The sequence below is a fragment of the Phyllostomus discolor genome, chromosome 1 (assembly GCF_004126475.2).
Source record: "Phyllostomus discolor isolate MPI-MPIP mPhyDis1 chromosome 1, mPhyDis1.pri.v3, whole genome shotgun sequence".
Classification (NCBI taxonomy): Eukaryota; Metazoa; Chordata; class Mammalia; order Chiroptera; family Phyllostomidae; genus Phyllostomus; species Phyllostomus discolor.
Window position 1 is genome coordinate 156,031,306 of NC_040903.2, and position 21,345 is coordinate 156,052,650.

Genomic DNA, 21,345 nt, shown 5'->3' on the forward strand with positions numbered 1-21,345 from the left:
GAACAACAAATCAACATCTGTCTCTGTCTTCCCTGCCGCCGCCTCATCCCCTCACCACCTTTCCCCTTTACCCTCTCTCCTGCTACCCCTTCTCTTTGTCTGAGTAAATAAAAATAAATAAGTAGACCTAAGGTCAAGATGGCAGTACAGGTAAACACAGCTCACCTCCTCCCACAACCACATCAAAATCACAACTAAATAGAGAACAACCATCACTCAGAACTGTCAGAGATCGAGTTAAATGGAAGTGTGACAACTACGGAATTAAAGAAACCACACCCATTGTGAGGTGGGGGGAGCAGAGATTCGGAACAGATTGGTCCCACATCCACATGTGGGGGATAAAAATTCAGGGGGGATATCTTGGGAGTGAGGAGTCCCAGTGCCACACAAGGCCCCCCAGCCCAGGGTTCCAGTACAAGGAAGATAAGACCCCATAACTTTTGGCTGCAAAAAACAGTGGGGATTGAGTTGGTAGTAGAAACTTCTGGAGTCCCAAGCAATTCCCCTTAAAGAACCCACACAAAGACATACTCAGACTCATTCCCTGTGAGCTCCAGCACCAGGGTAGCAGCTTGAAAGGCACCAGAGGCATACAGAGAGGAACTACAATGTCTGGACTCAAGGCAGGAACTAGGGAACAACTTTCTCCCAGGCAAAAGATTGGCAAAGGCCATTGTCCCTTTTCTGGGCCCTCCCAGCCCGCACAGAGCCACAGATCCAGCAGGCAGGTGCCACATCTGAGACTCCATCAACCTGGCTAACACCGTTTGCCCCACCCAGAAGAACCCCTAAGACCCCATTCCACCCAAACTAGTAACTGTGACTTTTCCGTATGAATGGCTGGTCTTGACTCAAGCTTCACAGATTCCTAAATCCCATCAAACAAACAACAGCCAGTCTCATAAACCCACAGCTAGGTGGCCCCAGACCCGGCACTAGGAGTAACCAGCCTAGATTAACAGCTGAACTTTGCCTGGGAATCTCCAAGTCCAGCACAAGTAGTCATGTCAGATTGCTTTACAGCTCAGGAAGGGCATCTATGGGCAAAACACAGGTGGGGGCTGACCTTGGTCTGCATCACCCAGGAAATGCCAGAGCCTGTGCACCCAGTGGAAAGCTACAGACCACATCAAAGCACCACCACCCACTGCCTAGGTGATTGTCCACAGAGCCTGGAGGTTGGTGGTCAGTGGTCACAGCCAGTCCTTGCAGCTGACCAGCCTCGGTACATCCCTCCCATTGACCTGCCAACAGCAGTCAATGCTCAACTACAAAAGGAGGGAATACTCAGCCCACACGAAGGGCACATCTTGATTACCTAGCTTGGGGGATAGGGGAGGCTGTGCCACTGGACCCTACAGGACACCTACTACATTAGGCCACACTACCAAGACAGTCATAGCAGCTCTACCTAATACATCGAAACAAACACAGGGAGGCTCCAAAAATGAGCAAAGAAACACGGCCCAAATGAAAGAACAAATCAAAACTCCAGAAAAAGAACCAAACAAAGTGGAGATCAGATAAGCACCCTATCACATGCAGAGTTCAAAACACTGGTTATAAAGGATGCCTAAAGAACATAGTGAAGAAATTGGCAGTATAAAAAGGATTCAGTCAGAAACAAAGGATATGCTAATTGAAATAAAGAACATCTTAAAGGGACATAAGAGTAGAGTGGATGAAGCCAAGATTCAAATCAATGACTCGGAACATAGGGAAGCAAAAAACAACCAATCAGAACAACAAGAAAAAAGAATGAAAAAAAAAATGAGGATAGTGAAAGCAGTCTCTGGGACAAATTCAGATGTTCCAACATTTGAATCATAGGGGACCAGAAGGAGAAGAGAAAGAACAAGAAATTGGAAATCTATTTGAAAAAATAATGAAAGAAAGCTTCTCTAATTTGGTGAAGGAAAATTGACATAGAAGTCCAGGAAGCACAGAGAGTCCCAAACGAGATGGATACAAGGAGGCCCACTGTATGACACATCATAAAAATGCCAAAGGCTAAAGATAAAGAGAATCTTAAAAGCTGCAAGACAAAAGCACTTACCTACAGGGAAGTTCCCATAAGACTGTCAGCTGATATCACAATAGAAACTTTGCAGGCCAGGAGGGATTGGCAAGACATATTCAAAGTCATGAAAAGCAGGGACCTACAGCCAAGATTTTTCTGCCCAGCAAAGATACCATTTAGAATCGAAGGGCAGATACCTTCCCAGGTAAGAAAAAGCTAAAGGAGTTAATCATCACCAAAACATTATGTGAAATGTTAAAGGGACTTATTTAAGAAAAAGATCAAAACTATAAATAAGAAAATGGCAATAAATACGTAACTATTAATTGAATCAAAAAAACTAAGTAAACAAAAAAAAAAAAAAACAAGAGACAGAATCATAGAGAGAATATTTTAATGGTTGCCAGATGGGTGAAGGGTGTGGGCAAATGAATGAAGAGGTGAAGGAATTAAGTACTAGTAGGTAGTTGCAGAATAGCCTTGGGGAGGGATGTGAAGTATAGTACAGGAAATGGAGTAGCCAAAGAACTTAAAGTCATGACCCATGGACATGAACAATGGTGTGAGGATTTGCCTGAGGGAATAGGGGGTGCTGGGTGGAGGGGAGCAAAGCATGAAAAATTGGGATAACTATAATAGCATAATCAATAAAGTATAAGTAAAAAGAATTGATCTTTTAAAACAACAACAATGAATGAAGAGTTATAATAATTTTAAACAGGGCTCTAAGGATAATGCCTTCCTATACTGGGAATGTAATTTTGTCACTTTTTGTTTTGTCAAACACTACTCTACAAAAAATGTTGGTTAGCTATGAATGTAACTAAAAGATTGTATGTGACTAGCAGGCCATTCCAGATCACACACATGTTATGGGAGTTTTTGGTGTGGTTCTAGTGGTTGTTTGTAAGCTTTGTGCTATTGTTACATGTAGTTTTGTTTCTAAGATCCACTTAAATACTTTGAGAATACACCTTGTTTTATTTGTTCTTTCAGCCCACATTTACCTGAGTACCAACTCTCAGATCCTGGCAGGTGCTAGATACACAAAGATAAAACACAGGAGTTCAGTATAGTACATTGCCAGGTACCTAGGTTCCCTGATTGTTAGTGAGTGTGCTCTGTGGCAGGATTTTTCAACCTCAGCATGTTGATATTTTAGGCCAGATAATTTTTTGTTGTGGGGTGCTGTCCAAGGAGCATTATAGGAGTTTAGTGGCATCCCTGGCCTCTTATGTACTAGATGCCAATAACACTACCCCTGCCCCAACTGTGACAATCAAAAATGTCTCCAGACATTGCCAGATGTCCCCTGGAGCAAATCCAGAATGAGAACCAGGCTGTCTGTGTCATTGACAAAGAGTTTTGGTAAAATTGGTTTTCAAAAATACAAAGCAAGCAAATGTAATGAAAACAACCCAGATCTGTCACACATTGCTTATTACTCCACAGGGTTCCTCATACAAAACAGTAGTATTGAATAACACCTATTTATGTCTAGTTTACGTGCTGTGAGATCTCGTTCTGAGTTAGCGTGTATAAGAATAATTGTTCCATTTTTTCATGGCTTCACTAAAACAACAAAGCAGTAATTGGAAAGGGTGGATGTACTATTAATAAAAACCATAATTCTTTTCTGGGCTTTTATATCAAGATTACCCTCTTGTTAAGGATGAAAATATTCTATGTTCTCTAATGAGTAGCCTGGACAACTGGCACATTTTTAAATGTTTTCTGTGTTTTTCAGGTACATGACTTTGAATTTTGTCATATTACTAATGAAACACGCCTAACCTAGACTTCTTCACCTTACTGCTTTCCCATGTTCAAGCAATGTATAATGAACACTACACAACTAAATTTATTTTAATAGTCTCTTAAAGCTTGTGTTCTAGTAATGCCTTCTTTCTCAAAGTACAGGGATCACTTTCCTATTAGAAACAGCACTTTACTAGTAGCTCTGATACCTGAGTTTTAGGTTCTCCTCTGGTCTGAACTAGCATTTAAGCATCCATTTGTCTCCTTTCTTCACCTGTGGGGGTGGAGAGAGAGAGAGAGAGCGCGAATGAGAGAGCACACGCATGCATGGGAGAGATGGACGGATGATAGACTCCTTTATCCTGTTTTCCAGATAAATATCCTAAATTCTAGAAGTTCACCCTCTGCTCAAATTTATTTTTTGTATCCTTATTCTTACAGAATATCCACATTTCAGTTTGTGTGCCTGTCAAGAGTTTTAACTCATCATGGATAATCTGTCATCAGAAGAAATTCAGTTGAGGGCTCACCAGGTTACTGATGAGGTAAACGTTTTACCTGTAATAAGTAATTTTCTTTTAGTTTTCAGAGTGGAAGGATGAGAGGACTTTCTTAGAAGACTGTTTTGGCCTCTTCCTAGTCTCTTTATATCAAAGAATGCATTTGCCCTAGAGTGCCATTACTGCTGTCTATTTTTTCATTTTACCAAAAAACTAAATAAGTGAAAACAAATTTGTATGATTTTTTAGATAATCATTACTTAACAGCTATTTACAACCCTTAACAACAAACACACTCTAGATTTGAGGAATTCTGGACATTTAATTTTAACAGAACTTTCCAATATCTGTGTAATATACCTAGATTTCTCCTTATATTAAATTTTTGTAAATCCCATTAACTTCACCCTCCAGATTTTTTCTTAAGGAGCACCTGGTAGGAAGAAAACTAAAATTATGGTGATCAACTTTTTTTTTTTGTATGTTTGTTTTAAAGGGAGGAATTGATGTGCTAGTAATCTCATCTTTAAGATATTTAAAGATTCTTTAAAATTTATTATTTTTAGAGAGAGGGGAAGGGAGGGAAACATGTAATGGTTGCCTTCTGCACACCCCAAACCAGGGACTAGCCCACAACCTAGGCATATGCCCTGACTGGGAATTGAACCAGTGGACCTTTTGCTTTGCAAGGATGACACCCAACCCACTGAGCCACACCAGTCATGGCTGTGCTGGCAGTCTTTACAAATAGAGCAGCATCATGAACATAGCCTGTGGTCACATTTTACTTTTTATTTATTTTTTTAAATTTATTTTTAAAGAGAGGGTAAGGGGGAGAGAAACATTGATATACATTGATCATGCCTCCAATGGGGGGACCTGGCCTACAGCTCAGGCATATGCCCTGAGCAGGAATCAAAGTGGCGACCTTTCAGTTTGCAGGAGGACACCCAACCCCCTGAGCCACGCCTGTCGGCAGATTTTACTTTTTTTCTACATGTTTTAGAATGCTAAAATTCTCATGTTTTTTCCTAGTCTCTGGAAAGTACAAGAAGAATCCTGGGTTTGGCCATCGAGGTAAGAAAGTGTTTAACTATCAAGTTAAATACAGAAACTGTGTAGGAGGGACACTGACAGCACAACCTAGAATTGGTGTTAAGAGTCAGAAAGGCATTGTATCAGTAAGCTTTATTATTTGAAACCTACAATGAATGAAATGGTCAAACCATACACCAACGGGACATTTTTCCTCCAGTGACAACAATGGAAAATGACAGGGAAGATAATGCACCGTGAGCTTGTGATTTAATTATTTGGCGGGAGGTAGTACGTTAAAATGTGTTGGTTTGGGTATAATAATTTTCTCAGTAGTTGTGCTTCTTCAATAGCTTAGGTTTCTCAATGATTCATGCTATTTATCAGGCCTTACAGTTTTTCTTTCTGTTACCTTTGCTATGTTTTGTTGTGCTATCAGCTTTTTTCCTTCTTTTAGTCTCAGGATGCAGGAATCAAGACTATCACTATGCTGGATGAACAAGGGGGTGAGTTGAAGTTATTGGGCAGATTTGAGTTATGATGCCAGAAGGCCCTTTCAAATCAACCATGAAAAATATCCTATAAAATTAAGCCTTTGGGAGTGGCTGTCCTTTGTAACATAAGAATGGTATATTTACTTATTTTCTTCTGATTTGAATTACATTTATTGCCAATTGAAGATGGGGATAACAATGTCCAGGGCATAACAATCATATGCCAGGTGTTTATTAGGCAGTAGGACTTATTATGTGCATTGGCCATACATACATTAGACATTGTGATATTTTTGCACCATTTTCAGAAATCAGGTTCAATCCTTAAATAGGCCTAGATTCAGGCAAGTTTGGAAACATTGCATTTGAGTTGGCTTCAGTAACCTGGTCTGGTGTTTCCTAGTCCTATGATAGCCCTCAGGTTTTGAGCCCATTCAAAGATAGAAATACTGGGGATTTGGTCTGGTCATGGTGCACTTAATTTGGTTGCAATGGTGATGCCTAAGCAAACCCTTAGACGCTCCTGCTCTACAGCTTTCTTTAGAATCATTCTTTTCCTCAGTAAGAGGACAAGTGCCTCAGCATCAGTATGTGAAAGATTATTTTTATGTTGTACAGTGTGTGCTGCCTCCCGGCGCTGATACAGTTACTGTGTGTGGTGTGTTGGATTCAAGGTTGAAGTTTGCTGTTTTATAATAATAGTTAGCACTGTGAATGTAAAACAAAATGTAATTTCCACAACTTATTCTTAGAACAACTAAACCGCATAGAAGAAGGCATGGACCAAATAAATAAAGACATGAGAGAGGCAGAGAAGACTTTAACAGAACTCAACAAGTGCTGTGGCCTTTGTGTCTGCCCATGTAATCGGTGAGTTGATAACTCAGGACCTTTTAAAGATAAATTTAAAGTGAGAGACTCCCCGCCTTCTATCCCTAGTAAGGTAATGAAGTATGACTAGTCCTAAAAAAGGAACTTTCTTAGAAAAACTTAAGCTATTTCTCCTTCAGGCAGATCAAGCTTTTCATGTAAATGGGTAGATGCACTGAAAACCATGTCTTAATTCAATTAATTCTTGGATCAAGTCCCAATCTTATTTTATAGTAATACATGAAAAGGCTGGGAAGTACACACTAGATAATGCAGAGCAGGATGGAATTTGTGTGTTTTTCTTTCAAACGAGGGGTATTAAAAAATACATATTCTGTGGTAGACACATGAGGGATGGCCAGGGGAGGAAGGGGTTTGGGTCTTGTCTTCAAAAGATTTACCATGTGTTTGGATGTATGAGGAAGAGTAGCAAAAAGTAAAAACATATAAATCTAGTGCTAGATCAAGTGACATCGACTAAGGCTAACAGTACAGAACTGATAGAGGCTGATGTGGAGAACATTTTGTAGGAGAGGTGGGACTTGAATTGGGCTCTGAGTGATGAGAAGGCTTTGGATGGTCATAGAAAAACTGGGAGGGCTTCCATTTCTGATGGAAGATTTAATCTAGACAAATATTTCAGACACACTTGACTTAACTGAGCTGTATGATTTATGTAGATGAGGACTGAAAAATAAGTAGGCAGTAGGGTAACCTGAATGCCAGACTAAGGAGTCGATGGTTTGAAATGGAGTATATTACTACCCACCAGGAGACTAGTCAGAAACCATTTATAATCTAGACCTGTGAAGTAAAAGCTTATTATTGAGATGAGAGAGAAAAATGTAAGTCAGAATTCATTTTAAATCAGCTGATGGTATGTCAGACACGAGGAAGGAAAAAATCAAAGGAGACTCCAAAGATTTGAGGTCTCTAGTAAACTACATGAGGAGCCTTCAAACTATTTGCATATAGTATATGAGATTATGCTCGACAGAAAGGAATTCATTCTTCTTGGTGACTCCCTTTGGAATATTTGAATTCTCTACTTATTCTCAGGTAAACTAAATTCCATGGTATTGACAGATACTTATTATTCAAATCTAGATAAGACAATTAATCATTATCTTGCCTTTTGTTATACGGAGCTCATCTTCGTTTTAAAAAGTAATAAACAAAACAGCTTTGAACTTTACCCTTAGTTGAAAGGGCAGTGTCCTGAGATTGCATGACTACCACTGCTGCTGAGAGTGTCCATTTTTAAAGAGCTTCATAAGCATTAGTACTTCCATGTAGCTGTCTCAGCGGGTTAAATCAGGAATGGAATACAGAAATTCACAGTCTCTCAGCATCTTTACTCCCCAAAGGAATTAGGAATGGAGGAACTTTTATTTTATTATAATTTTTCATAAGTGTTTTCATGTGATAACATTCTCTGTGTCATTTCTACTAGAGAAAATAGAGTTCAGATGCTTGCTGATCAACTTTAGTGTTTTCTTTTTAGGCACAAGAAGTTAAGATTTGACAGTGTTGTGTCTAGTATGTCCATTGGCTTCCTAATATAAAACAAGTCTGTTGACCTCTTTAGACCTTGGATGACTCTATAAAAGTGCATATTTTAATAACTATGACTGTCAGTCAGAGTTTAGCAAATTACTGTAAGCAAACCAGTTAGAAATGGACAGATTTTTAAAATCTAAACTCTTAACTATGTTTTGCAAATTTTTTCTTTTCTCCTGTGTTCTGTGTACCCTCTTGGAAGAATGCAGAGGAGAAAAAGTAAATGAAATTCCTTGCCATTAGATATGAAGAGAAGAGCAAGGAGGAAGAAGTCCTCTCTGGAACCTACAGCAAAATCAGTTCTGAGTCAGGGATTGAACAGGAAGAGCAGTGAATCCTGAAATGTCCGCTATCATAGAAAGTGGGAAATGAAACAACAGAAGTATAAATTTTATTCTCTTTGGGTATCCCAGCCAAGCATAGGCAAGATTTCTTAGACACTTGTAAAAGACAAGGTAGAGTGCAGTCCTGAAGCAGCCTTTCCCCTGTAACCTCAGCAGAACTCTTTCTCAGTGGGTCAAGAGAAGGCACTTCTTAACAGATGGAATCAAGGGGTTACTGTAACAGTCAGAGAGAGTTAGAGATATCTGATTGTAATTACCTTCCTTCCACCTATCTCTTCTTTATATTATGGAGTCCTTGGACTGTATAGTTATTTCTTGTCTTTAGCTGTATCTCGGACAGTGTTTTGATCTTTCCAATCTCAGCTTCTGGTTTCCATTAGGCTTTTCATATAAATGGCTATAACAATGGCTTCTCAAAGACCAATATAGGATCTTAGCCTTCTTCATATAATGCTAGTACTAATTCTGGTAGTATTAGTAATAACAGTTCAGGTTCACAGTCTCTTATCTACAATTCAGAAATCTAAAAGATTCTGAAAGCCAAAGGTTTCTTTTTTTTTCTTAATGTGGTAACACAGTTTATTAATTAGGCCACGAAGTGTAATCTGAACTGAAGCTCTTCATTGTCTTGAACCACACTTAGTGTGTGTATCATTTTGTTTCATGGCAGAATAATAGATGTGTTTGATTATGGGGCACTGCTCAGTATGTTTCACATCCAAGGGTTTGGACAACAGTTGTGGGCCTATATGTTAATTTAGGCTCTTACTACTTTAAATTTAATCTTAACAGTAACTTTAGTATCAGATTCTCTTCTTACCACCATCTTACATTTGGAGGAACAGAGGCCCAAAGAGGCTACACTAGCAAGCAGAAGAGCTGAGATTCAAAACCAGGCAGAGTCCTAGCTTTGAACTATACCCTATGTTGCTTGACTTTGGCAAAGAAAGAGTGGACTTTTTGGTTAACTATTGTTAGATGTACTCATATTGCTATATAGAAAATCTCTTGAGTAGGCTTGTTCTTTGAGATTTCTTTTTTGTTCAATAATATTCACTGAAACTGGGTCACCAGATCTTTTTAAAAAATAAGTAATGGAAATACCTTTACTTAAACAGAACCCTGTATTAGAAGGCAGTTTTAACTTGAGCTATTTTTTTGAAAGATTACTAGAATTTAAAAACAGGCTACCAGAATTAAATTTTAAGACTGTGAATAAATATCATGTTAGCTTGCTACTATTTGAATCCTAAGAGCAAAATAGCACATATCCTTATTAAAAAACATATCTTTGTCAATAACTTTGAAAAGTTGTCATTCTAATTCATAAGAGCATAAAGGAGGCAGCCTGGAAATGGGAAGTATCAGACTAGTAAACCACCTGCTGTACCAGTTTAACCATTCTCGGATGACAAGGTGTTCTGTTTTTACTTGCTTCTCTTCAGTCTGTGCTTATAATGTCAAACATAATGACACATAGTTTGAAGACAAATTGGTATTTCTAGACCACTTAGTAGAGAAGTTCAAAACTGGTACTATAGGTTTTATACTTATTTCAGTCCTGTCTCATATGGAGATGTTATAAATATTCAGCTCTGATTGGTTGAAATAATATTGAATTATATTTTAGTCAACACTTGAGTGCTTCCTCCATCCTGCTCACTGAAGACATACACAGATGAGTAAGGCGTAGCTCTGGTGCTGTTTCGTGTACCATCACTCTGCTTTTGTGTGTCACGTGGTATCTGATAAATAGTACGTGCGCAGTAAATGTTTGTTGATTCAACATCCTTGAGAAACTTGTTGCCTGATGGTAGAGTTGATGTGTAAAATGACTTTTAAAAATTAAAATACCCCCAAAATTATAATAGAAGTAATTAAGTGAAATCTGTGATCACCAAGAGTGAGAAAGTTTCACAACCTCTCTGTTAATATTTGCCTTCTCTTCACATTAATTTTCATAATTTTAGAAAAGAATATTGTTATCTAGATATTCTTAGGAATAATGAAGTATGCTCTGATTTAAATAGTTTTCCTTTTTTTTCTTTTTATTTAGATTCTCAGATGTTGATTGTTTCTATCAAGTCAGGCAGGAATTTAAATGCATTATGTTTTGAAAACTCTAAACCTGCTTCTGTTCTGTTTGACTGGCATTCACTATTTTCTGCATTTCATTCTCTCACCTAATCTTTTCCTTTCTAATCTGCTTACTAAAAATGAAGACTTAACATCAGAAGCCGGGCTCAGTAACTGATCAAAGGGAACTTTAAGATGCAGTCTTATGGCGCAGTTGGGGCTGTTAACCTGCTGTCTGAAGGTGATGCTTCAAATGGCTTTTCTGTGCATGTGCATGGGTTTTGTGAATGGTGGAGACTGTCCTGGACACTGTGCTGTGGTGTGCAATGTAAAGTGAATTTGTTCTTGATGGGTGCTGTCTGCCAAAAGATGGACTTGACAAAAAGGATCTTAATTTATAGCACTACCCTTTGACTAATGGCTCTGATAACTAAGATTTTGCTAAATAACATTTGGTTTTATAAAAATAAAAATACCCCTGAAGTTTCCAAAGAAGTTTTAAATCGTTGAAGTTTTAAATCATTTGATCTTTGTAGAGAGTTGCTGTGTTCTGTTTTGATCAAATGTAAGTGAATTTAGGCTAAATCCATCTCTCTCCATAGGACTTTGATTTCAGCATCCTAATCTTATTAAGTTTCCCTACTCCTTTCTGGTTCCAGAATCAAGATTTTCTCTATTAAAGTGTTGCTTGTAATGATGTGAATTCCCCACAATTTAGGTCACTACCAAATTGAGGAATTAATTGTCTAATCCAGCCATCTTAAATGCCATTTGGAACAAGGTGGGATATGAATTTAAAATATTTCTGTATCTAGTATCTTCTTTTTTAAAATAAGGGCTTTCCCCTCTTTATATATGTTACAGTCTGTTTCATAATTCCTAACATGTCATGTGTTAACTTTCTTTTTTTTAAAGATTTTGTTTATTTTTTTAGAGAGAGAGGAAGGAAGGGATAAAGAGAGGGAGAGAAACATCAATGTGAGAGACAAACATCAATTGGTTGCCTCTTATATGCACCCCAACCGGGGACCCAACCCGAAGCCCAGACATGTGCCTTGACTGGGAATTGAACCGGCAGCCCTTTGCTTTGCAGGATGATGCCCAGCAAACTGAGCCACACTGGTCAGGGCAGTATGTGTTAGCTTTCTGGGCAGTATGTGTTAACTTTCTATGGTTTCATGTTAAATTCATGTGGAACTAACTCATCTTTTTAAAGATTTTATTTATTTTTTAGAGAGAGAGGAAGGGAGGGATACAGAGAGAGAGAGAAACATCAATGTGTGGTTGCCTCTCATGTGCCCCCAACTGGGGACCTAGCCTGCAACCCAGGCATGTACCCTGACTGGGAATCAAACCAGCAACCCTTTAGTTGGCAGGCCGGTGCTCAATCCACTGAGCCACACCAGCCAGAGCTGATCTTATTCTCTTAAATGAAAGTTTACCGTGTAGTAAGACTACTATTTACTGTAATGTTTGACTCCTTCATTTTGGATGTTTAAAGGAACTATGAAGACTGTGGTTAATTGTTAGAAAATTAAGCATTTGATTTTTACCCTTTTTTCTTGGTCTCTTTTTTCTTGGTCTCTTCTTTTTCCTATAACCTCATCATTCAAAATACACACACACACACACTTGTACTCATTACAATTGGTATTTATTTGATTGTTTTCTCCTTGATATGAAAGAATTTTGGCTAGTATTTGGTTTTCTTTTTGCTATTCAGTTAGTACTAATGTTGACAACCAAAACTAGAAAGAGAAACTATTCAAGTTATTGTGTTATTATCTTGGTACTTGTTGTTTTCTCTTTTCATAGCAGCTTGTTGAATTGAGAGATTTTAAATTTTTATTTCAAAACTGTCACTTTTAAATGAGATTTATATGGGGAAAAAGTGGTTAAAGGTTATTAGACTTCTTAAAACTGATAGAAGTGAATTTACCTTTCCAGGCAGTGTTCTTAATTGCATTGAAATCTATCATAAATCTGTGTAAGCATTTTATCATGAAACCTATTTTTTTTTTGAGAGAGAGGCTATAAATTTTACTGTGCAGAAGAGTTCTGTTGCATATCAGAACCATTCTTTTTGACCAGAAACAACCTGGGCCTAGATGTCTGTTTATGTGAATGTATTCCAACTGTATTCAGCTACCTGTAGATCTCAAAGCTGGGGAATGTTAATGGGCCAGAAGAGTAAACAAGCACTTAAAGGCATGAAGGCATGAACTGTTAAACTAAAGATCAGGTTGAGGTTGAAGCCAAAGAATAAAAGTATTTGTCTAATACTCTACAGAGCAATTTTGCATCCATTATTAACAGAACTTTTCACAGCCCTGTGAACTATTAAGTGTTATGATTATCTTCGTTTTTTTTTAATTGGATTTGAGAGAGAGAATAAGGAGAGAAAAACATCAATTTGTTGTTACACTTTTTTGTGCACACATTCATTAATTGGTTCTTGTATGTGCCCTGACTGGGGATAGAACCCACAACCTTGGCGTATTGGGATGATGCTTTAACCGACTGAGGTTCCCGTCCAGGGCTGTTATTATCTTAGCTTTTTATAAAACTAAGAGAGAAAAGTTCGCTGAAGGTTTTATAGCTACTGAATGACAGGTCTAGAATTAGGATTCAGATCAATCTACTATACATCTTGTAGCTTTTCAAAAAGAATCCTGGTGTGGACCTTTGCTTCCTCCAGATCAATTCCTCAGTGTCTGAATATATAGAAATATAAAAACTGTTAGAGTAATCTAAAATATTCCATCTAAATCAGACTGGAAGTCCTTTAGAAGAGTGTTTGTCTTCCCTGCCCATGTAGCTGAATGACCTAAAACAATAACAACAAAAGGTTCCCAAGCTCTACTTCATACATGTTGAAGCAGAATCTTCAGAGTGTAACCTGTGCACCTGTGTGTTCAAAGCATCCAGGTCACTCTGGTACTCCGTCAAATTTGGGAAATATTACCCGTAAAACATTTAAGACCCTTTGTAGGAAGACAAATTAAATTAAAACCATTATTATTTTTATTAGCTAGGCAGCTACCTGACAATTTAAGCCCTTAAAAATAGGTAACTTTAAAGGGTGTTCTAACTTGGTGGGAGAAGCTCCAGGGCAATGGCAAGTGGCAGGGGCTTGAGTAGTCAGAGGCATCACCCTGAATGGAGGTGCTGAAAGAGAAATGGAGCTATCACAAGGATGAAGATAGGAAATCAACATCATTTAAAAATCACTTCTTTATAGCCCTGGCTGGCGTAGCTCAGTGGATTGAACGTGGGCGATTCCCAGTCAGGGCACATGCCTGGGTTGCAGGCCACGTCCCCAGTGGGGGCCATGTGAGAGGCAACCACACATTGATGTTTCTCTCTCTCTCTTTCTCCCTCCCTTCCCCTCTCTAAAAATAAATTTAAAAATATTTTTAAAAATAAATAAATAAATAATAAAAATCACTTCTTTATAAACATGAAGATGCCATGTTGTAATTCATGAAAAAAATGATTGAAATCTATCACAAATTTGTGTGAGCATTTGAAAGTAAACATGACAGTCCAATGCAAAGCTATAAAAAAATTCAAAGTTAGCCTTCTATATCATTTTCTGTTGATATTAGAAGAGCATCCTAAGGGATCCAGTCCTCTTAAAGGGAGGATTTAGTAACCAGTCTGATTGTTTATAGGCTGTGGCTTAATTGAACCTAATTTATAATATCATGTTAAAACGATATGTTTACATCTTATGCACCCCATATCTAATTGTGGAAAGAAGAATTCTCAAAAGTTCAAGGAATTTTAAGTATTTTCTCTTAAGATTGAGAAGATTGGAGCATGTACATATTCCTTAACAGGCCAGGGGCCTGCAAGTCCTATCCCAATCTACTCTTTGTATTAAGACTCTTAGAAACATAGAATCTTAATATTTAGTGACTTTGGAACTCCAGTCTTTGACCTGCTCTGCAGTCTAGTGTACTGATAAAAGCCCCACTTACATTACCTCTATTAATACATCTGGTTATTCACTTTCTGTTAAACTAATATGTTTATTTTGTTCGCCAACTCTTATTGCCTGAGACCTGTGTAAATCGTTTTCACCAAACTAACAGATAATTATATGTAAATATTTATTTTTAAAGTGTATATCCCACCTTGTTCCAGAAAAATTTAACATGGCTTATTAATAAATGAGTTAATAAAACAGCATGAATTAGAAATTAATCGTGAGAACCTTAAAGTGGAGCGAAGAAAGGCACTTCGAGAGCTAGCTCTCCAGTGCTCATAGACTGTTTTACCTTTTCATTGTCTCTTACCAAAACAGTAGGAGTACCCTTTCTTCAGCACTAATGATTAAAGTGTAAGATCTGATTCTGTTTGCCAAAAAATGAATCCTCACATGTCTATTAAAGAAGGAGCCCCTGTTTTTATAAAATCTCTTCTCTGCATTAATGTATTATGTGGAATACATCGGAAGCCATATTGCAGCCGTACAGTACTTTGTTTTTGTATACAGAAAAAAACTAAAGTTATGAGTGAAACTGTGCCTATTCAGATAATCAGTAAGAAGTTTTAGTTGTGTTTTTTTTTATAATGCCTATTCAAATGTCCTTAAGTGCTTTTTCTTGCTGTTTGTATCAGCTTGAATGGTAAATACCATGGTAAATGTTGGCTTTGGCTGATTTTGGGCTGTATCAGCTACATCTAAAGCATATACATTTATTTTAAGTGGCCTGGATTTAGTATGCATTTATTTGTTTATTTATTTAAGGAAAAGTAAACTCATAAATGAAAAAGCCCTAAACCAAAGAATTTATAACTGGCACCAGTTTGGCCAGGATCATTAGTTATTCATTAGTTGTTCTATTTGGAAATAATTCATGCATTTCCTTGTGATGTTTGTTTGTTAAATCCTTTTTATAGTTTTAATGTGAAATTCATACCTTAAAAAATTGATCAGCTGGCACTACTCTGGCTCAAGTAAGTGGGCAGCTGGGATCTAAGTACTGCCTACTCAGTCTTCATACTCTCCCCTCCCTCCTCAACCTCTGAGATGCAACCAAGGGACCTCTCAAGGCATCCCAGAACATTTTCTTAATGGAATTTAAATTTAAACTCCCTAGATTCCATTAACCTCTTTTCTGCAGAATGTCATAGGCTAAGGGAGACTGAAAAAATCAAATAAATGCATTTTGCCCCTTGCTACCTGCTTAATGAAGATTTGGTGGAAGCATTTGAACCTTAAAAAAATTTCAATGTCAGTGGACATTAAAATGCATCTTTTTCCTGTGCCACAGTCTGATGGAGCAGAGTACAGATGGTCTAGACCTAGATATAGCTGTATGCATGTAGCTATTACGGTAAGGGTGCAAGGGTCTTCTTCAAGGTAACAAGCCACTAATAATTACCTCTCTCCTTCTCTCCTGCTTTTCGATGTTTCTGTGCACTCTTGACTCTTATATAGGACAAAGAACTTTGAGTCTGGTAAGGCCTATAAGGCAACGTGGGGAGATGGTGGAGACAACGCTTCTAGCAACGTAGTATCTAAACAGCCAGGCCGGGTGACAAATGGTCAGCCTCAGCAAGCAACCACAGGAGCAGCAGGTGGTGGATACATTAAACGGTATGCCAGTCCCTCCCAATATTTTACCCCTTTCCTAAGTGAATGGCTCACTGAGAAGGATGGATATAGTTATACATGAATTCTAACTATCAGTTAGAAATAGCATTTATTCCATTTTAAAAATGCATTTAAAAATCTGCTTTCTGACTAAATGTTGACTGTGGTTATTGGCCTTCAATGATAGATTTTTCTTTATATTTTTCAGTACTTTTCCAAATTACTGAGTAAGCTGTAAATAGGAAAATGTGTTGTAAAATATTCTCTAGAGCAGGGGTTGGCCAAATCTCTACAATAATAGCTGTAGACAGTCAGATAATAAATATTTCAGACTTTGCAGTCTCTTGTAACTACTGACATTTGTTGTTGTAGGGAGGTTTGTTAAAACAGATTACTGGAATCTGTTTCCATTGTTTCAGATCTGGAATGGTATATGAGAATTAGCATGTTTTGTGTCTACCAAGTTCTCAGTTGGTGCTGGGAATCACACTTCAAGGACCACTGTCCTCAAGTTGTTTCTTAATCATCTCTTACATGGCTTTAAGACATTGTGCTCTCTTTGATTAGTCTTTCCATTTTTACTATGGAATGTTTCTAATGATGGTAACCTATGTCCCTTGGGTCTAACACTTGCTGAGAGTCATTTTAGTCAATTATTTTCATGGAAACTAAATCTGGACTTATTCCATTTAGAATTCACCAAAAAATATTAACTATCTTTTTGTGGTAGCATAACAAATGATGCCAGAGAAGATGAAATGGAAGAGAATCTGACTCAAGTGGGCAGTATCCTAGGAAATCTGAAAAACATGGCCTTGGACATGGGCAATGAGATTGAGGCTCAAAATCAACAAATACAACGGATCTCAGAAAAGGTAAAAGCTTCTTAGAGCCATAGGAAAATGAGGCATCTAGTACACTGTTTTCGTAATGGGTGTCTGTGCCAGATACTTAGCGGGAGAATGATAGGATAAGATCCTGTCCTTGCCAGTGTTCGAGTTTTGATGAGGCAGCCAGTTTTAACACATTGAAAAACAATAGCTAAATTCTTCCTTTGCTCATAGCCTTTGGTTCATTTTGAAACCAAGACCTTGGAATGAAATGGTTTTATTTAAAATTTCACACATGAGGCTTAGTATCTCTTAACATCTGTGTGGGCTGTCTCCTCCCTGCTCCCCACTAAAGGAGAGAGTTAGCTTTTGGAGTTTCAAATTTTGTGAAATAACAAATTAATAAGTTCCTGAAACCTTGTAAGTAAGGTAAAAATCAATTCTTCAGAATGGTTCTTGTGGAATGGACCAAAGGACAGAATAGTCCTGTGAGTAATAACAGGTGAATGCTGTTTTCACTTTGCATAATATAAAAGACACAGAAAGGGAAATTGTGTTCAGTGTTTGGATGTGTCACATCTAAATGCCATTCTTATTCATTGTTACCTTATTAAAGTCTCAGTGTACTTTGAAGGATGGGGGAGTTTTTATGCTTAACTCTGTGGAATCACTTAAAATGGATTTCATTGAGGCCAATGATACTTTCAATGCTGTTGTGTTCATTTAGACTATATACTACCCAACATTGTAATTCAGATACTGATTTGGATGTGGTAATAAGACTATTCTAAAGATCTTGGGGAAGGTGATTGCAGCCTGTGTTAGACCCATGATAGCACCAGATGGGATTCTGTGATTCAGTTCCGGGGACTCCCACAAGGTCCAGACCTGTAGCAGAAAAGAACATTTTTATATTTCATTGCATCTAAAATGCCATTAATGATAAGCTGTATCCCAGTTTCAGACATGTTAAACTGAAAAAAATGTTGTAGAATTCATGAAATATTAGGAAGTTCTGATATACCTTTGTCATATTTATACACCCAAGTTTTCCAAATGAATTTTATACTGTCAGTTCTTACGTGAAATAAATTTTGTAATGTGACTTTGATCCTTTGCTAAATTTTCTGAGTGTATCAGTTACTCCAAGTATATGAAATTTAACTTTTATTAGGTCAACTTACCTTATGAAGTAATGCCAATGTCTTTTTCTTTTTTTCAGGCTGACACCAACAAAGATCGGATTGATATTGCCAATGCCAGAGCAAAGAAACTCATTGACAGCTAAAGTACCGCTGCACTTCGTTACCATTTATTCACTTGCCTAGCTCTCCCCTCAGAGTCATTGCCTTTTCAGAGTCTGAAATTTTGGTTCCACACTCTTCTAATCAAGAGATAATGTGGAGGAAGGGCTGCTGCTCCACCTTCCTTCCAGTATTTCCTTTCTCGGTTTATACTCTTAGCTTGGTTTTTATACATGACATATGGCTTTGTTTTTCACCCTCCACACTTACTGTAGCAGGCCCTTCTGCTTTCAAGATTTGGAAGCATTGCCAAAGACAGCCATGAGAAAGGAAGGTAGGGGTGGGGGAGTACCAGAAGGAGAAATAAGAGAAAAAAGGTTGTTACCTCAGTAAAACTTTCAGGCCGTTAAGCAAAAAGTTGCATAGCCACAGTGAAGATCTAGTTGGGTTTAGATTTTAAGTTGCAGTTACTGCCAATTTAGGCGAACACTTGGTTTGTGAGCTTTTATATACAATGTTTTTGTTATACATCAAACTTTGCAACCTCTGCCTCAGAAAAGAATAGATTGAGTTTTCTTAAAGTGAGCTTAATTCCTGAACTCTTGGTGATTCATATGTACATAGATTCTGTGATCACATTTCATATGTACCATACAGGAACAGTTTGTACAAATGAATGGCTTTTTATTTTCATATTATTAGTATCATGTTTGCAATTCAAGCCTATTAACCTCATAAATTTGTCACTAGTCTTTGAAGGAAAATATGTAAATATGTATGTGTAACAGGAGACTTTCTCTAAAGCAGGGCTTAAAATTTTGGGGGAAAATTTGACAAAATATGTCACATGATTTCAGATTTACCTCAATGCCAAGAATTATGTTTAGATAGGGAAAATAAACTTGTTTTGATCTCAGGTAGAAAAATTATTAGATTGCTTTGAGTTTTATATAGATTTAGACTCTTAAAAAGCTAGAATTGTTTAACTAAAAGTGATTTGGAAAATTATGCCTTTGGTTTGATTATTTATGATTGCAGTCTCCATCTCTTAGCCTTGTGTATTGAACTCATGTTCAGTCACATGTTTATTCAGGAATCATGCTTATTTAGGCCCTCAGCAGTGTTACAAGAATCCCATCGCTATTTGTCACCTTTATTTAAAAGCTAGTACCTGCACACTTCAAAGCTGTTAATGTGGATTTGTTTAACCAATAACCACTGCTTGATCCTTACAATTAAATTTTGTAACTAATAGAATTGTTCTTTCAAATAGGTAAGTGTGTATCTGTGACTGTTCTGAGTTGGGGTTGGGGGCAGTCACTTCATCGGCTCTTATTTAACAAACTGAGTAAAGCGAAGGTGCATAAATCAAGAAGCGCTCCAACAAAAAGCTGCCTGTAGGCATCTTTCCCGTTTTTATTGGAAATACTGACAGAAGCTTTCCTTTCTGTGATGTGGTTCATTTTAACCATTACTAGTTTTTTATTTGTTTGAGTTTAAATACACTAGGACTAAAAGGATAGTGTTTATGAGAACTACAACCCATTTGAGAAAATACAGTTAACATGGAAATTTCCAAAGGCTGAAGAGGAGAATATTTAAAGTGAGACTCACTTAGGCCTTCTGTAGTAGAAATGCTCTATGCCAAAGAGAATAGCTTGGCAGGTGATGGTACATGTGTAAAGTAAAGGTGTAAAACACCAGGAATTATGCTGTACCTAAATGCTCTTTCTAAAAGCATTTAGAAGAAAATTCTTTAACACTGTTATGGCTAAGAGAAATGGTTCTGAGGTTACCAGTGTACTATCAGGAGTTAAGAGTATTGCCTACTGAACTTATTTTTAACAGTAACCTCCCTCTTCAAGCTTCATCTTATAATGGAAAATGATCTTTATCTCCTTTAGTTATGGCTTTTTATTTTTTAAAAAGATTTTATTTATTTTTAGAGAGGGGAAGGGAAGGAGAAAGAGAGGGAGAGAAACATCAATGTGTAGTTTCCTCTTGTATGCCACCCACTGAAGACCCGGCCTGCAACACATGCATGTGATCTGACTGGGAACTGAACCAGTGACCCTTTGGTTCACAGGCTGGCGCTAAATCCCCTGAGCCACACCAGCCACAGCCTTTTTCTTCCGTTTTAATTTATCTTTTATTACTACTTCAACTCTAGATATGTTCATGTCATGTGTGAGTTGTGAATATCCTTTTAACTTAAATTTCTACTTCCCAGATATCCTATACCCAATTGTACTTAGAATTTGTTTCTTTAGGTCACTCTCTTGCTAAAATTCTAAGTTATCCCAACTACATTCGTAGTCAGTTATATTTCTCAGCTTGATATCCAAGTTCCTTATTCTCTAGCCATTTGGTTCTTATCCTTTTTAACTTGGTGTCTGATCAAAGCCTTCCATTTCTGTAGCAGGGGTGTCCATCCTTTTGGTGTCTCTGGGCCACACTGGAAGAAGAAGAGTTGTCTTGGGTCACACATTAAATATGTTGCGACAAGTAATCACAAAAAAATCTCACAATGTTTTAAGTAAATTTACAATTTTGTGTGGGCCGCATTCGTAGCCATCCTGAGCTGCATGTGGCCCGTGAGCTGTAGGCTGGACACCCCTGCAAGCTTGCTAAATTCTATTTTAATACCTTACAGATGAAATAAATGGCACCATTTATTGAGTGTTTACTCTGTCGTGGGCACTGTGCTAAATGCCTTTTTATGTATCTTTTCACCAATCCTCCTAACATATGTGAGAGGTAGGAGGTATTGCCCATATCACAGATGAGAATAAATTGCTCTAATTCATAAAGCTAGTAAATGATAGACTTTGAATTCAAACTAGGATCTTTCTGACTCCGAGGGCTATGATCTTACTCAGTCATTCTACAATGACTTCCTAGTCATTGAGTCATTAAGTGGCTGGGGACATTTAAGTTTAATTTGTAAGTTCTGATTTATTAGATAAGTACTTACAAAATATTTAGAGAAAATGTTCAGTCAGTATT

The 21,345-nt window shown here is 37.5% G+C and overlaps 1 protein-coding gene across 2 annotated transcripts in view; it reads left to right on the plus strand.

The window, feature by feature from the left end:
• The window catches only part of SNAP23 (synaptosome associated protein 23), a 32,120-nt gene extending 12,507 nt beyond the window's left edge, over nucleotides 1-19,613 (plus strand). Inside the window, exons 2-9 of one of the 2 annotated variants that reach the window (XM_036032191.1) lie at nucleotides 4,223-4,326; nucleotides 5,317-5,358; nucleotides 5,774-5,822; nucleotides 6,563-6,680; nucleotides 10,641-10,673; nucleotides 16,110-16,268; nucleotides 16,996-17,140; nucleotides 18,318-19,613. In XM_036032191.1, coding sequence (XP_035888084.1) covers nucleotides 4,270-4,326; nucleotides 5,317-5,358; nucleotides 5,774-5,822; nucleotides 6,563-6,680; nucleotides 10,641-10,673; nucleotides 16,110-16,268; nucleotides 16,996-17,140; nucleotides 18,318-18,383 — 669 coding nt within the window. In that variant the 5' untranslated portion in view covers nucleotides 4,223-4,269 and the 3' untranslated portion in view covers nucleotides 18,384-19,613. The remainder of the gene's footprint in view (nucleotides 1-4,222; nucleotides 4,327-5,316; nucleotides 5,359-5,773; nucleotides 5,823-6,562; nucleotides 6,681-10,640; nucleotides 10,674-16,109; nucleotides 16,269-16,995; nucleotides 17,141-18,317) is intronic. The other variant, XM_028506707.2, reaches the window with a different exon arrangement.
• Nucleotides 19,614-21,345: the final 1,732 nt, after the last annotated feature.